The sequence below is a fragment of the Paramisgurnus dabryanus genome, chromosome 1, assembly GCF_030506205.2.
Source record: "Paramisgurnus dabryanus chromosome 1, PD_genome_1.1, whole genome shotgun sequence".
NCBI classification, from domain to species: Eukaryota; Metazoa; Chordata; class Actinopteri; order Cypriniformes; family Cobitidae; genus Paramisgurnus; species Paramisgurnus dabryanus.
The window spans coordinates 39,180,061-39,194,951 of record NC_133337.1 but is presented as its reverse complement, the minus strand read 5'-3'; the positions used below and the strand labels follow the sequence as shown (position 1 = coordinate 39,194,951).

Sequence of the window (14,891 nt, the reverse complement as noted above, 5' to 3'; positions counted from 1 at the left end):
AAAAGGTCAACCAATTTATATGTTATGACTAAAAGAATAATGCTGGGTCAAATATGGGTTATACATATCCTTATGCTGGGTTGTTGGTACCCGACTGTAAATTGAAACAACCCAGCATTTTTTTAGAGTTCTAGATGTTTTAATGTGTAAGACTATTCAACAAAACACCAGTATAATGTATTTTGATGAAAATTACATAAGCAAACAATTGTAGTCACATAATCAACCTCGTGAAGTATTTGCAATTTGTCCAAAACAACTTTTTTTATGTTGTGCACAACTGACTAGAATAGATGATGTGGAGGTTGAACAAAGTGTTTTGAAAATGTCATTTATGATCTGAGAAATCCTCAAAAGTGAATGAGAAAAATTCTAAACCACAAAATCCTGGACCACAAATGGGTACATTTTTAAAATTTAGATTTATGCATCATCTAAAGGTAAAAAATAGGATATAAGATGATGTATGGTTTGTTAGGACAATGGTTGGCAGAGATACAACTATTTGAAAGTCTGGAATCTGAGGCTGGAAAAAATCCAAATGAAGTCCTTTGCAACTGCATTCACTCACAAAAAAGTTTTTATATATTTACAGTTGGAAATGTACAAAATATCTTCATTGAACATGATTTATATTATATCCTAATGGGTTTTGACATTGATGTTTATTGTTGTATTAGTGATATGTGAATATGGCATATTTATCTGACATAATATATATTTTATGCTGTATTTAGTATGTGTCAGAGATTATTAATAGTATTTCTTCATTGACTCAGATTGGTGTAGAGGTCTGATTTTACATACATCACACTTCCACATTAATCCCTGATTTGCAACTTTTTTATTTCATGTTCTGCAATGATGTATCTATGATAACTATTATGTAGTTGTTTTTGGATATTCTCTAAAACTGAATTATAGATTTGTTTTCAACTTTGTGCACAGCTGAGTATTTCAGGAAGTCAAATGTGTGAAATTGATTTTACCGTCTGCCCACTTGTGTGGTTGTCAGCATCTGTGTTTTGCAGAAGATGCCCATGTGCCAGGAAGAAAAGCTCACTTTCCCCGCCATTCTTTAGACTGTGAAATTCAGTGAAAGATGAATCATTAATATGATCTAATTTCATATGAACCATGCATGTGTTTGCCCCACAAACTATAGAAACCTGCTTTAGCCAATCAGAGGAGACTCTGCTGTGTGTATATAGGGAGTGTTTGAGTCGATGAGAGTTTTATACTGTAATACTGTATAGCAGAAGACACGCTTTAAAGAAGTTTACCTGGACGATCTGCAGATCAGGTGAGATAGGTTTTTATTACTGATTATGATCTCTTATTGTCATGTAATGTTGCTTAATCAAAGCAAAACAGTCATTTTAGAAAGTGACATTATCTTATGTTTCATCTTAACCTCAACATGGTACTAGCTTTTGAATAATATTTAGTGACTAAATGGTCACATTCATAAATGCATTTGAATCTTAAGTAATTTTTAAAAACGGAAAACTGTAAATCTAACTTTTTTGATGCTGTAAAACAAGTTACAGTTGTAATACCATATGGCAAAAAATATATACTTTTAAATATGGCCAAAAATATATTTGCTGAAATGTATGTTTACAAATATATTTTTCACCAAAATATTTTTTGTATATTTTAAAATATATATTTTTTAAGTATATGTTTAGCCCTCCATATATTTCAAACCAAGGAAATATATTCACGTCACATTGGAAGAAAGGCTTTATGTTTTTTACAAATAATAGGTTTGAATAAGTTAAAATTAAATATATTTTCAACTTCAAAATATACTTTATAAATTAACTTGTGTTTAAAATATATTTTGTCCAAGAATACATTTCTTGCCATGTGGATTGTAAAATTAGAAATATATTTGCTTGCCCTTGAAGTGTAATATATGTTGATACATGAAGGTTAAAACTAAATACATTTTCATATTCAAAAATATTTTTAATTAGGTTTTACTTTCTAAAAAATATATTTAGCATATATTTAAAATATATTTTTGGCAAGAGAAATGTATATTTTGCTGTATGTGATGAGTATTTCCTTATTTCAACAAGTTATAAACTAATATGCTGATTTTGAAACAATTTTCTTATGTCTTTTGTCAATTACTCATTAATGCTTTGTTATTTGATTCAGGAAAAATAAAATCAATCATCTGACACACACGGTGAAAGAGAGAGAGAGAGAGAGATTGAGAAAAATGCCCAAATCCTGCATGTTGTGTTTGATTCTTGCTTTGACAGCCCTCACAGTTTGTGTAAGTTCTGTTTTTAAACATAAAAATGATTTTTAATGGCACACTTCACATAAACAGATCAAATGTTATTTTGTTTTGATCCGCAGAGAGCTCGTCGCAAGCGACACCTCAAAAACTCAGGTACAGAAATACTTTCTAAATATCTACACACACACTTGTGTTGCATGAGGAAACATTTGTTCCATCACAGTTGGGTCATCATCACATGTCCTGTAGTTATAATGGACAAATGTTGAGAGAGATTAAATGTTTGTTTGCATTCATTAATGCTCATTTATTTTATACTGATATATTCTGATGATTACTTTCAATGCTAGATGAATCTGTTTCTTGCTTCGATGGAGACGGACGGCTCTACCGGGGCTCTGTGTCTGAGTCTGCGAGCGGGCAAACGTGTCTGAGGTGGAATTCAAGACTCTTGCATGATATCAATGGACACAGTGGAAAACATGACCAGAGACGACACAACCACTGCAGGCAGGTCTAAAGCTGAAATAACAGACATCAACATTCCCAATAGAGAGGAAAAATGATCTTAATCCAAACCTGACAGGGTCATTTATTACTCCTTTACAAACATAATGCTACTGTAAACAATGAAAGGTGAATGGGCAGGAAGAAATGTTATATGGGCTTCAGTTTGTGATCAAGTCCAGACCAGACATCCAAACACACCCGCTGATAGTTCTTTCTGAGGTGTTCCTACAGATCAGGGCCCGTATTCATGAACAAAGACTTGCTCATAAGTTGCTCAAAGAAATGTAGGTGTTTCCCCTTGGAAAGATCCTAGTAAAGATTATATGTATTCACAAAGCAAGTTATTCTTAAGCCTTACGATCAAAAAGTGTCACGAGTAGAGAAGAGGACTTTTAAGCTTTTTTAGTAAAAGAGAGAATGACGATGAAGAGGGAGAAGAAACTTGTTGCAGACAATGGATGACAGTGAGTTAAAGCAACACTATGTAGTTTTTTTACCTTTAAATAATGTCTCTAAAATTATTTCAGTGATAGAACAACTTTTAACTGGACAAATTGTACTGTTGCTGCAACCTGAGCAGCCTCCTAGCTTCTACAAGTACACTCTGAAAGTGGCGGTGGAGGGTAGAGCACACAGCCCCGCCCCTCCCCCTGCCTGCAGAAGAGTGTCTGATACCAGGCACTGTTGCACTTTTCAACCACATGGGGGAGCTGTAAGTCATTTTTACATGGAAACTACATAGTGTTGCTTTAATAAGTCATCAACATGTGTATGACCGATTTATTAGAGGCACGCTAACATTTCCAACGCAGTGGAGAAATGTCACACTGGGAAAAAATCATTAAAGGGGGGGTTTAATGGTATTTCAAGCATTCTGACTTATTAACACAGTTATAGAGTTGTTTCCTCATGCTAAACGTAGGCAAAGTGTCAAAAATGCAGTTGGGCGTGTTTCAGAGTATTTCTGTGCCGAATGCACTTCGCCAGGGTTCGTACAAGTTTCGGCTAATTTTTTTCGATTACGGTTCTAACTGACGTTTCAGGGGTTTTCGATACGTATCACTTCTTTATATGGGCTTCCGCCGGAAAACTTCCCCCGGAAAACCCCGCCCAGCCGTCAGTCAGCGGAAGACGCTAGAGCTTGCTAACAGCTTATCACGCCACTCAGCTTTGTTTAATTTCAAAAGTCAACAATGGCACAACAAGAAGTGTGTTTTTGGATGTAAGGAGAAGACATCCAGCCTTATGGAAACAATGGATATAGTTTATTATCCGGATTAGCAGCGGAGTTTTGCGTGTGTGTTTGATGCGGTGGATTTTCATGACGAGTTACACGTGGTAAGTAAGACTTCTGTCTTATGTTGGAAATAGGCGCGTGTATATTATATAAATGACACGAACATGTAGTGAATCATAAGTTAAAACAGTGTTGTATAGTGTTGCATGACTCGTACTCGCTCCTCCCGTGTTATAACTCCTCCTTCTTCATTTTTTCGTACGTTATCGGAAAGATTCGGTAAAGCTAATCTTTCTTTTATAAATCTGATTAAACTAAAGACTCTTTAGAGATATACAGGATGTCATACTACTCCATAGGTACTCCAGATTAATATCAGAAATGCAGAAACAGCATGTGTTACGTGAGCTTTAAAAAAACAACTGGCAGCAGACATAAGTAAGGAATAATTGACGACAAGCCGTTGAATTATTTGAAAATAATGCGCACCCAGAGTGGTAATGCGGCACAACACGAAGTGAATGAAGATATTTGACAGGTTAAGTGTGCAGTTTACCGAAATATAATCAACACCTGTGGAACATTCAACCTAACCAATCAGAATAAAGCATTCATCCGCCCATGGTATAAGACATATTATAAAACGGTTAGTTCCAATCCTTCATTCTGATTGGTCAATAGCTGTGCTTTATTCACAATTAAACACTGCTAAGACCGCTTTACCCAAATTTTTTAACTTTAATATTGTGTGGTAACCGTTTTATAAAAGCAATAAGGTACTCGAGGCAAGTGCTGTATCGTGAATAAGTAACGGCTGAAGGGGTTGCAGGCACTCCGCGAACAACACCCTTCAGCCGTTACTTATTCACGATACAGCACAGCCTCTCGTACCTTATTGCTTACATAATTAAAATAACACTTGAACTATTAATTGACAGATAATGTTTGTAATTCTAATTTTAAATCATGGTAAACCACTGTAAACAATTTAGAGTAATTGGTCGTAAAATACACAAACATGGACACCACATTTTTTTTTTTTTTTTGCACCATAATACTTAATTCTGTGTAACTGGAACCTGTTGAACACAAACGTGGACAATTACACTGCTTCATGTTTAAAGAAAAATATTTGTTTATTATATTTATTGGTTCTTCCTAACCCCAAAATAGCTGGAAGAAAAAAAGACAAACCAAAGCTCAGGTCTTAAGAGGTTAAAGGCTCAGAAAACAGTTCAAGGAAACTTGACAATATCTTTAATATTGACTGAGTAAGATCATGTCAGAGATTGAAATCAAACTTTGATGCACTTAATCTCCATCATTATGTGCTCCTGTGTAGTAGATTCATTGCGTTAATATCGCAAAAGGTCGTGGGTTCAATCCCAGGGAACACACAATTTGATAAAAATACCTTGTATACCTTGTAATATATACCTTGGACAAAAAGTGTTTACCAAATGCGTAAATGTTAATCATTTGATTATAGGACTTAGCCTGGATTGCAAGGACAGTATCACAAATCTTTAAATTGTTCATTATTTTCTCAATCTAGTATTATGTTCATGATTTGACCCTTACAGAAATCCAGACAACAGCTCCAGACCCTGGTGTTATGTACAGACACGGTTTAGGATTAGGAGAGAAGACTGTGATATTCCCCGCTGTCCAAACGACGGTACTGATACTGTAACTCAATACCAGACTATAACATCTGTATTATAGTTATGTGAGTGATGAAATATTTATTGACTGTGAACTTAGCAGATGCTCCTCTGTCGCCTGTGAGATTTTAACATTATATTTCTGTGGTATGTTACAGTTTTTCTCGGTTGCTTAAACACATTTATTGAAACTATGCCTCATATTCTGAAAACAGTAAACCCAAATCCATAACGTCTCACACAATTCTCCAAACATCATATTTTTAGGTCTAAATTAAGGGCTACACCCCAAACCATTCACTTTTACTGAAAAACCAAACTTTTCTCACATACATCACACACAAGCTTTCAAAAACGCACACACTACAACATAGTATTACACACTGGTGCAATAAATTCAAAACTGGTAAGTTGCTTGTGGTTCTCCCCCTCAAAAACCTTTTCACATGACCAAAAAAAGACACAATCAATGTATGCATTAGCACATTTTTATTCATTCATGTGCTACACAGCACAACTGTAAAATATATTTTTTTTATTAATTATTCCTCCTCAACATCCCTTTGTCTTTGTTCTGGGTCAGGCCAGAGAATCTCATCCACATCACAGGATATATTGGTCCTATCCAAACAGTGAGGGTAAAATCGCCTTGCATGATCCACTCCTGGCATTCATCTACTGATCTGTCGATCGGTATGCAAGGCAATTTGATGCATTTCTTTATTCCAGTAGCATAGTCCAACAGTGTATGCACACTAAAGTTACTGTACAGAGCAGTCTTACTGTAAGTACATCTATCTGTTTTCCTTCCTGAAGGCTCTGAAGATGGACGCAGCAGTGAAGTGACTCAAATTAGGCTTTACTCGTTGCTCAGCCTCCCTCATAGTCATACCATGAACAAGGACATGATCAACTAGAGTGGCTCGAATTTCTTCTGAGACTGCTTGTCACCTTACCCTTCATCTCCCTCCTCCTCTTTCACCACGTCCTCCTCCTTCACCATGTCCTCTTCCTCCTCCTTCACCCTGTCCTCCTCCTCTTCCTACTCCTTCACCAAGTCTTCTTCCTCCTCCTCCTTCACCACGTCCTCCTCCTCTTCCTCCTCCTTCACCAAGTCCTCTTCCTCCTCCTTCACCAAGTCCTCCTCCTCCTCCTTCACCCTGTCCTCCTCCTCTTCCTACTCATTCACCAAGTCCTCTTCCTCCTTCTCCTTCACCACATCCTCCTCCTCTTTCTCGTCCTTCACCAAGTCCTCCTCCTCCTCCTTCACCAAGTCCTCCTCCTTCACCCTGTCCTCCTCCTCCTCCTACTCATTCACCAAGTCCTCTTCCTCCTCCTTCTTCACCACATCCACATCCTCCTCCTCTTTCTCGTCCTTCACCAAGTCCTCTTCCTCCTCCTTCACCCTGTCCTCCTCCTCTTCCTACTCCTTCACCAAGTCCTCTTCCTCCTCCTCCTTCACCACGTCCCCCTCCTCTTCCTCGTCCTTCACCAAGTCCTCTTCCTCCTCCTTCCCCATTTCCTCTTCCTCCTCCTTCACCACGTCCTCTTCCTCGTCCTTCACCAAGTCCTCTTCCTCCTCCTTTCCCATTTCCTCTTCCTCCTCCTTCACCACGTCCTCCTCCTCTTCCTACTCCTTCACCAAGTCCTCCTCCTTCACCCTGTCCTCCTCCTCTTCCTACTCATTCACCAAGTCCTCTTGCTCCTCCTTCTTCACCACATCCTCCTCCTCTTTCTCGTCCTTCACCAAGTCTTCTTCCTCCTCCTTCACCAAGTCCTCTTCCTCCTCCTTCACCCTGTCCTCCTCCTCTTCCTCTTCCTACTCCTTCACCAAGTCCTCTTCCTCCTCCTCCTTCACCACGTCCTCCTCCTCTTCCTCGTCCTTCACCAAGTCCTCTTCCTCCTCCTTCTCCATTTCCTCTTCCTCCTCCTTCACCACGTCCTCCTCCTCTTCCTCGTCCTTCACCAAGTCCTCTTCCTCCTCCTTCCCCATTTCCTCTTCCTCCTCCTTCACCACGTCCTCCTCCTCTTCCTTCTCCTTCACCAAGTCCTCTTCCTCCTCCTTGACCATGTCCTCCTCCTCTTCCTACTCCTTCACCATGTCCTCTTCCTCCTCCTCCTTCACCACGTCCCTCTCCTCTTCCTCGTCCTTCACCAAGTCCTCTTCCTCCTCCTTCCCCATTTCCTCTTCCTCGTCCTTCACCAAGTCCTCTTCCTCCTCCTTCCCAATTTCCTCTTCCTCCTCCTTCACCACGTCCTCCTCCTCTTCCTACTCCTTCACCAAGTCCTCCTCCTTCACCCTGTCCTCCTCCTCTTCCTACTTATTCACCAAGTCCTCTTCCTCCTCCTTCTTCACCACATCCACATCCTCCTCCTCTTTCTCGTCCTTCACCAAGTCCTCTTCCTCCTCCTTCACCCTGTCCTCCTCCTCTTCCTCTTCCTACTCCTTCACCAAGTCCTCTTCCTCCTCCTTCTTCACCACATCCACATCCTCCTCCTCTTTCTCGTCCTTCACCAAGTCCTCTTCCTCCTCCTTCACCCTGTCCTCCTCCTCTTCCTCTTCCTACTCCTTCACCAAGTCCTCTTCCTCCTCCTCCTTCACCACGTCCTCCTCCTCTTCCTCGTCCTTCACCAAGTCCTCTTCCTCCTCCTTCTCCATTTCCTCTTCCTCCTCCTTCACCACGTCCTCCTCCTCTTCCTACTCCTTCACCAAGTCCTCCTCCTTCACCCTGTCCTCCTCCTCTTCCTACTCATTCACCAAGTCCTCTTCCTCCTCCTTCTTCACCACATCCACATCCTCCTCCTCTTTCTCGTCCTTCACCAAGTCCTCTTCCTCCTCCTTCTCCATTTCCTCTTCCTCCTCCTTCACCACGTCCACCTCCTCTTCCTCGTCCTTCACCAAGTCCTCTTCCTCCTCCTTCCCCATTTCCTCTTCCTCCTCCTTCACCACGTCCTCCTCCTCTTCCTACTCCTTCACCAAGTCCTCTTCCTCCCCCTTGACCACGTCCTCCTCCTCTTCCTACCCCTTCACCATGTCCTCTTCCTCCTCCTTGACCATGTCCTCCTCCTCTTCCTACTCCTTTACGAAGTCCTCTTCCTCCTCCTTCACCATATCCTCTTCCTCCTCCTTGACCATGTCCTCCTCCTCTTCCTACTCCTTCACCATGTCCTCTTCCTCCTCCTTGACCACGTCCTCTTCCTACTCCTTCACCAAGTCCTCTTCCTCCTTGACCATGTCCTCCTCCTCTTCCTACTCCTTCACAAAGTCCTATTCCTCCTCCTTCACCTTCACCATGTCCTCTTCCTACTCCTTCACAAAGTCCTCTTCCTCCTTCTTCACCAAGTCCTCTTCCTCCTTCTTCACCAAGTCCTCTTCCTACTACTTCACCAAGTCCTCTCCCTCATCCTTCCCATGTCCTCCTCCTTTCCCTCCTCCTCCTCTTCCTCTTCCTTCTCCTCAACCTATACCTTCATTTATCTGTGGATCCATTGTTCCAAAGTCAGTGAACTGATTCGGGCCCTTTTATCTATCTTTTGAAGGATCTGATTAATGTGTGTTCAATTTTGACTCTTAGTGTTTCCACCTTGGTAATTGTTTGCTAATTGAGTCTTAGCTGGGCTGACTTGTGTGAACCGTATTGAATGCTAGTGCTTTCCATATGACCAGATGATGTAAGCACTGAGAAATGTAGGGATTTGTGTGTAGAGTTTTAAAGTAACCCTTCACCAAATCTGACTCATGTGTTAAAGCAGGGCAGTAGTGTTTATAGTTCGGCAAAATTATTGTGCTTCTTGAAAAATGGCGTTATGGTTTTGAAATTTTAGTTCAAAAGACTGGTTATAGTGTTTTAGCAATCGAGAAAAAAACTGTAATGCATGTGTGCTTGTTTGATCATTTAATTTAAACATATAATATTAGGAAAGTATTTGCTGAAGTCTTCATTGCTCCAGTCATTATGTAAAACAGAATGAATGCTTTAACAACACTTGAAATATTTCCTGCTGTGTGATTGACAGGTGTCATTTAAATCTTTAATCTGTTCAGATTGGCAGTGCGGCCTGAGGGAGGATCGCCTCATGAAGGTGGTGGGCGGAGGTTTGAGCACGGTACAGCGACACCCCTGGATGGCGGCGGTCTTGACGAGGAAATCTGAGGTTGACAGTTTAAAGTGTGGAGGGAGTCTCATATCACCCTGCTGGGTCCTTACAGCCGCACACTGCTTTTCTGATGGGTGGGTATACAAACCTCATTGATGGATGGATGGTGTTTTTACCTGTGTGTGTGTTAACAGGTTTATCTTTTTTCTGTGTGTTGACAGTCCTCAGACACGTCTCAGTAAACTCTCAGTATATTTGGGGAAGAATGCGTTAAATGAGACGGACCTGCAGAGAGAGCAGAAGTTCAGAGTCTCTGAGCTGATCATCCATGAAAATTTTGACAACACAGACGGCAACTACAAAAATGACATCGGTATTAACAAGAGACACATCATCATCACACCAAAACAAAACACACACAAACAAACATTTATGCATTTTGCAGATGCAAACATGTATTATGACTAAGTTTCCAAACGGGTGGAAAATTTCCATGAGAACTTAATCTGGGGAATTTTAGAAATATTCCAAACTGGAAAGTTAAAATGAATTTATTGGAATTTAGAAGAATTTATGGGAATTATTTAGAAATGTATATAAACTCTATCATATACAAACATAAATAAACAGTTTGTTTGATCATAAGCAGACATGCATGCAATACAAATTTTTAAAGAATCCTGATACTTAACGTTCATTAAGCCGTGGATTTATTTGATCAAAAATCCTCTAGAAATTATTCTAAAATGAATGATTTTTGATCAAATAAATTCAGGCATGGTAATGTGTTTGTGGTCTTTATGATGAAGATGTTGACCAAAAAAAGTCTTGCTGATTGAGGAGCATGCAGATCAGCAAATATCCAGCATATTTTCATCAAGATCATCATTGATGAAATGTTTGTGCGTTTAGCGTTGTTGAAGATTCAAAGTTCGGATGGTGGATGTGCTAAAGAGTCCAGCTCAGTGAAGACGGTTTGCATTCCTGATCCTAAACGCACGCTCGTTGACCAGACGTCTTGTGACATCACTGGATATGGGAAAGAGCATCAAGGTGTGTGATGCTTCTGTTTAAACACATTTAAAATTATAGGATGATATACATATGACGTGTGTGTGTGAGCGTTTGATTATGCGTGTATGTGTATGCAGGGTCATGGCATTACTCTCAATATCTTAAAGAAGGAAAGGTCAATGTATTGTCACATGATCTATGCTCCAGTAAAATAGTCTACGGTAACATGATCACAGAAAACATGTTGTGTGCTGGGAGTAAAGACTGGAGTACTGACTCCTGTGAGGTAAGAAACTCCATTATTATTTCTTCACAAATATGAAAAATCAAACTAAAAATGTAACCATAAGATGAAAAGGGTCTAGTTTTAAACACACATGTGACAATCTCTCACAAATGTTATAAAACATCAGTTTGAAGAGTTGATATGGTTCAATAGGATGAGTTGTCTATCAATTTTGATTTTGTAGTCTGTTGTTGAAAAGGTCTTATATACAGATATAAAAGTATTATAGATTATCACAGGTCAGTTATTTTAATGCATTTGTGATGTTTGTTTAATTTCATCAGGGAGACTCTGGTGGGCCGCTGGTGTGTGATGTCAGCGGTCGTGCGTTTCAGTTCGGTGTGGTGAGTTGGGGTGAAGGATGCTCTCGAGAGTTTCGTCCCGGTGTTTATACAAAAGTGAGCAACTATTACAACTGGATCCTGGAGAAAACCGGCCTGTCTTCACTTTCACCAGCATAAATGAATAAATATAAATGAACTGATATATATCACACAGGCCAGTTATTCTGACAATTATTTAGCCATTTTGAGATGATTAGCTGTATCCAATAAATTGTGCTGGTTTGACCTGTGTGGTCATTAACATATAGATCATATAGATTTCTGTTTTTAATGAGTTTATTGTATTAAAGAGCCATTTAATTTTGCTGTGATTTAATAGTAAAAAAAAACATATCAGACAAATATTAGACAAATATTAGCACAGATATAGTGCACGTGTTTTATAAAGCACATTGTCTTATTTATTTGTGAATATTATTTGTGAAATCTGTGAAAGCAAATTTGTGTCTGTTCCTGGTAATCCCTAGTGTGTGTAGGGCAAACAAAGATATTAATACCAGTATTTTTTTGTACTTGTGGGGACATATTTTGGTCCACATGAGGAAACAAATATATATCAAACAGAAATATTTTTTTTTAAACTAAAATAGCACAAAAGTTTTCTGTGAGTGTGTGCGTGCATGCCTGCATGCGTGTGTCAGACAGGATCATTGGAACAGCTGTGAATGTGAATTCCCCTCCTGTTATTAAGTGTAAAAGTCACATTATAACAGCTGGGCTTCAGCTTCCATTGATCACATGACCATCACAGTTAATAACACAGAGGTGATGTCATGTCATTGGATCATACAGTGATCCATACTCATTCATTTAAGTAATGTTTCTAAATAAAAAATAAACATTTCACAGATGCTCTTGACCAATTAATGAGTTATTATTTAATCCAGTGTTATTATTATAATATTATTTGTATTGATCTATTTATGCTTTAAAATTGTTGATGATTATAAATCCAAAACAGGTTTATATAAGCTGTCTGTTTAGTAGAGCTGGGTGAACTTTCTCTGTGTAGGAGTGCAGTATTATATTAAAACACAAGATGGCACTGTTTAGTATGTAGAGAGAAGTTCATAAACGTGAGACAACTTACAGAATGGCGGAGTGAAAATGGAATTGTGTTTTATACAGGGTTCCCACGGGGCCTTGAAATCCTTGAAAGTTTGTGAATCTGGTGGGGCCATGGGAAGTTTTTGAAAATATACCTACACACATTCAAGCACTTTCAATGACCTGTATTTATTTTATGCAAGAAGTTTTCTGGAAAAAATCCATATTATTCCCTGTGTATTGTAGGATAATATCTTAAAAATTCTAGACTATTTAAGCACATGTGCTAAACTGTTCGCTTTAAATGCTTATATCTTCTGTATATGAATGTTGATTCATACCAAAATGCTTTTTTGCATAGTTGTGTTTGACACATGAAAACGTCACGGGTTACTTTTGTAACTGTTGTTCCCTGAGAAGGGAACGAGACGCTGCGTCTCCCTTGCCATACTTTCTGCGTCCCTGTAACTCCGTCTTTGGCAATATTTCAGATAGGGATATACTTACTGACTCCCGCGTCACCCTGTCTTTGTCGTTAAGCCTCACCTTTGGTTTAATTTTATAGACACACTTACCCCTGGAGGCGTCCCCAAAGTGTCACCGCAGTGATGCAGCGCGAGTTCCCTCAAAAGGGAACTGTAACAATGTATCTTAAAAGGTAACACGATGTAACCTTGCTCTCACTTGAAATGTGTCCCCACATTTAGTCCTTGAATTTGAGGGTATTGGACCTGGAAAGGCCCTTGAATTTGAAGTTAACTAAGGTGTGGGAACCCTGTTTATAGAAACCAAAATCATTTAAGATTTACTACATGTGCTTTTTGAGGTCACAAAAGGTTTTTATTTTCTACTTGATATAAAATGAATGTCAGAAGATATGTATGCAGCTCTTGTAACACATAGTGACCAAAAATATAAATCTGTTTCTAGCTTTAGAAGACTTTGACTACAGTGCATTAGTTGTTGTGAAATCCATTCAGGTTAGGGTTATAATAAGTTAACAAGCTTTTTATAAACTCTTTTGTACAGATTCGTCATAAATGTGATTTGGTTTGTAAAAACCCAGCTAAATCTCTAAAATGATGAATGACAAAATAAATCATGAGCATTTACAAATAAACAGTTTTGAAGAAATATTGTTATTCTTGTGGAACTTAAAATGTGCTTTATGATTAATATTTAGTTAGTTATGAAAGGCAGTAATATGATGGGTTATATTAAAGATATGCCAGCAGTCTTCATGAACAGTGTTGAGGGTAACGCATTACAAGTAACGTGCATTACGTAAAAATATTACTTTTTCTGAAGTAACGAGTAAAGTAACGCATTACTTTTTAAATGTAAACATTAATATTTGAGTTACTTTTTCAAAAAAGTAATGCAAGTTACTTTTTTTAGTTTAATCAATTTGATTTTAAAAAATGATACTGAATTAAACTGAACATAGTCACATTATTCACTCTATGCGTACACGCCTGTGTGGGAACAGTTTGAGTCAGAAACTGAGATGGAAGACCAGAGTTCGACATTTTTGTGTTGAAATATGCAATTTAACACCTGCAAGGTCTGAAAGAGATTGAGCCTCAGCCAAGAAAAAGTGATGCAAAAGTAACTAAAAAGTAACGTAAGCATTACTTTCTATGAAAAGGAACTAAGTAATGCAATTAGTTACTTTTTTTGGGAGTAACTCAATATTGTAATGCATTACTTTTAAAAGTAACTTTCCCCCACACTGTTCATGAATACAAACATATTCAGTATCTTGTGTCAAACACACACACACCCAGTGTGTTTACTCTTAAAACTCTGAATCCACTTCCTTAATTCTTTCTTTTTTGGACGCAACCATATTAGGTCATGCAGGCTGTTGAGGGTCCCTGCTCAGATGTTGGGCAAATTCTTGGGCTGCCTGAGTCGTCTGTCAGTTCAACACAACTCTGGATGTTGTTATTAAAGTAAGTGAATAGAGAAGTCTGTACAACCTTTATGATGAGGGTGGGTTGCCTGCTCTTGTGAATATTATAAAACAATTCAAACCAGGATCTTATACTCTGCATGTGTTTCATATGAATCTGAATTAATATGCAATGTTTCTCATTGTTGAGCATATATTGGCTAGACACATTTATCTTAAGGCAACGTCCAGTGCATTCAAGTCCATTTATTATCCATGCATTCTCTGAGAATCAAACCCAAGACCTTAATGTTGCTCACACAATGATGCACCAGTTAAGCTACAGGATCATTGTTTATAATAAATTCTATTGAGTTTCAATAAACAGTATGTACATTTATAATGAATGAAAATGCCAATAAACAAACAAGTTTGTCATTCAAAAAAAAGAAAGAGTAGTGTAAATAGTTTTTATTGTTATCTTGATATTTGCTTATAAAAACTAAACAATGCTGAGCAGGATTCCAGCCTCGTGCCCAT

General features: G+C 38.6%; 1 protein-coding gene across 1 annotated transcript; it reads left to right on the top strand.

Annotated features, from left to right (window-relative positions):
• Positions 1-716: 716 nt before the first annotated feature.
• plaub (plasminogen activator, urokinase b) lies at positions 717-13,557 on the top strand. The gene is made up of 10 exons (XM_065260645.2): positions 717-1,303; positions 2,170-2,290; positions 2,377-2,410; positions 2,608-2,767; positions 5,588-5,682; positions 9,714-9,900; positions 9,988-10,139; positions 10,679-10,819; positions 10,918-11,066; positions 11,351-13,557. Exons 2-10 carry the CDS (start codon positions 2,234-2,236, stop codon positions 11,525-11,527), a joined length of 1,152 nt encoding a protein of 383 aa, XP_065116717.1. The 5' UTR covers positions 717-1,303; positions 2,170-2,233; the 3' UTR covers positions 11,528-13,557.
• Positions 13,558-14,891: the final 1,334 nt, after the last annotated feature.

What these genes read in the sequence shown, in the direction of transcription:
- plaub (XM_065260645.2), top strand. Translation starts at nt 2,234, where the DNA reads ATGCCCAAATCCTGCATGTTGTGTTTGATTCTTGCTTTGACAGCCCTC. An exon ending in ATATGGGAAAGAGCATCAAG is followed by an intron (nt 10,820 to 10,917) that starts GTGTGTGATGCT and finishes ATGTGTATGCAG; the next exon opens with GGTCATGGCATTACTCTCAA. An exon ending in GGAGTACTGACTCCTGTGAG is followed by an intron (nt 11,067 to 11,350) that starts GTAAGAAACTCC and finishes TAATTTCATCAG; the next exon opens with GGAGACTCTGGTGGGCCGCT.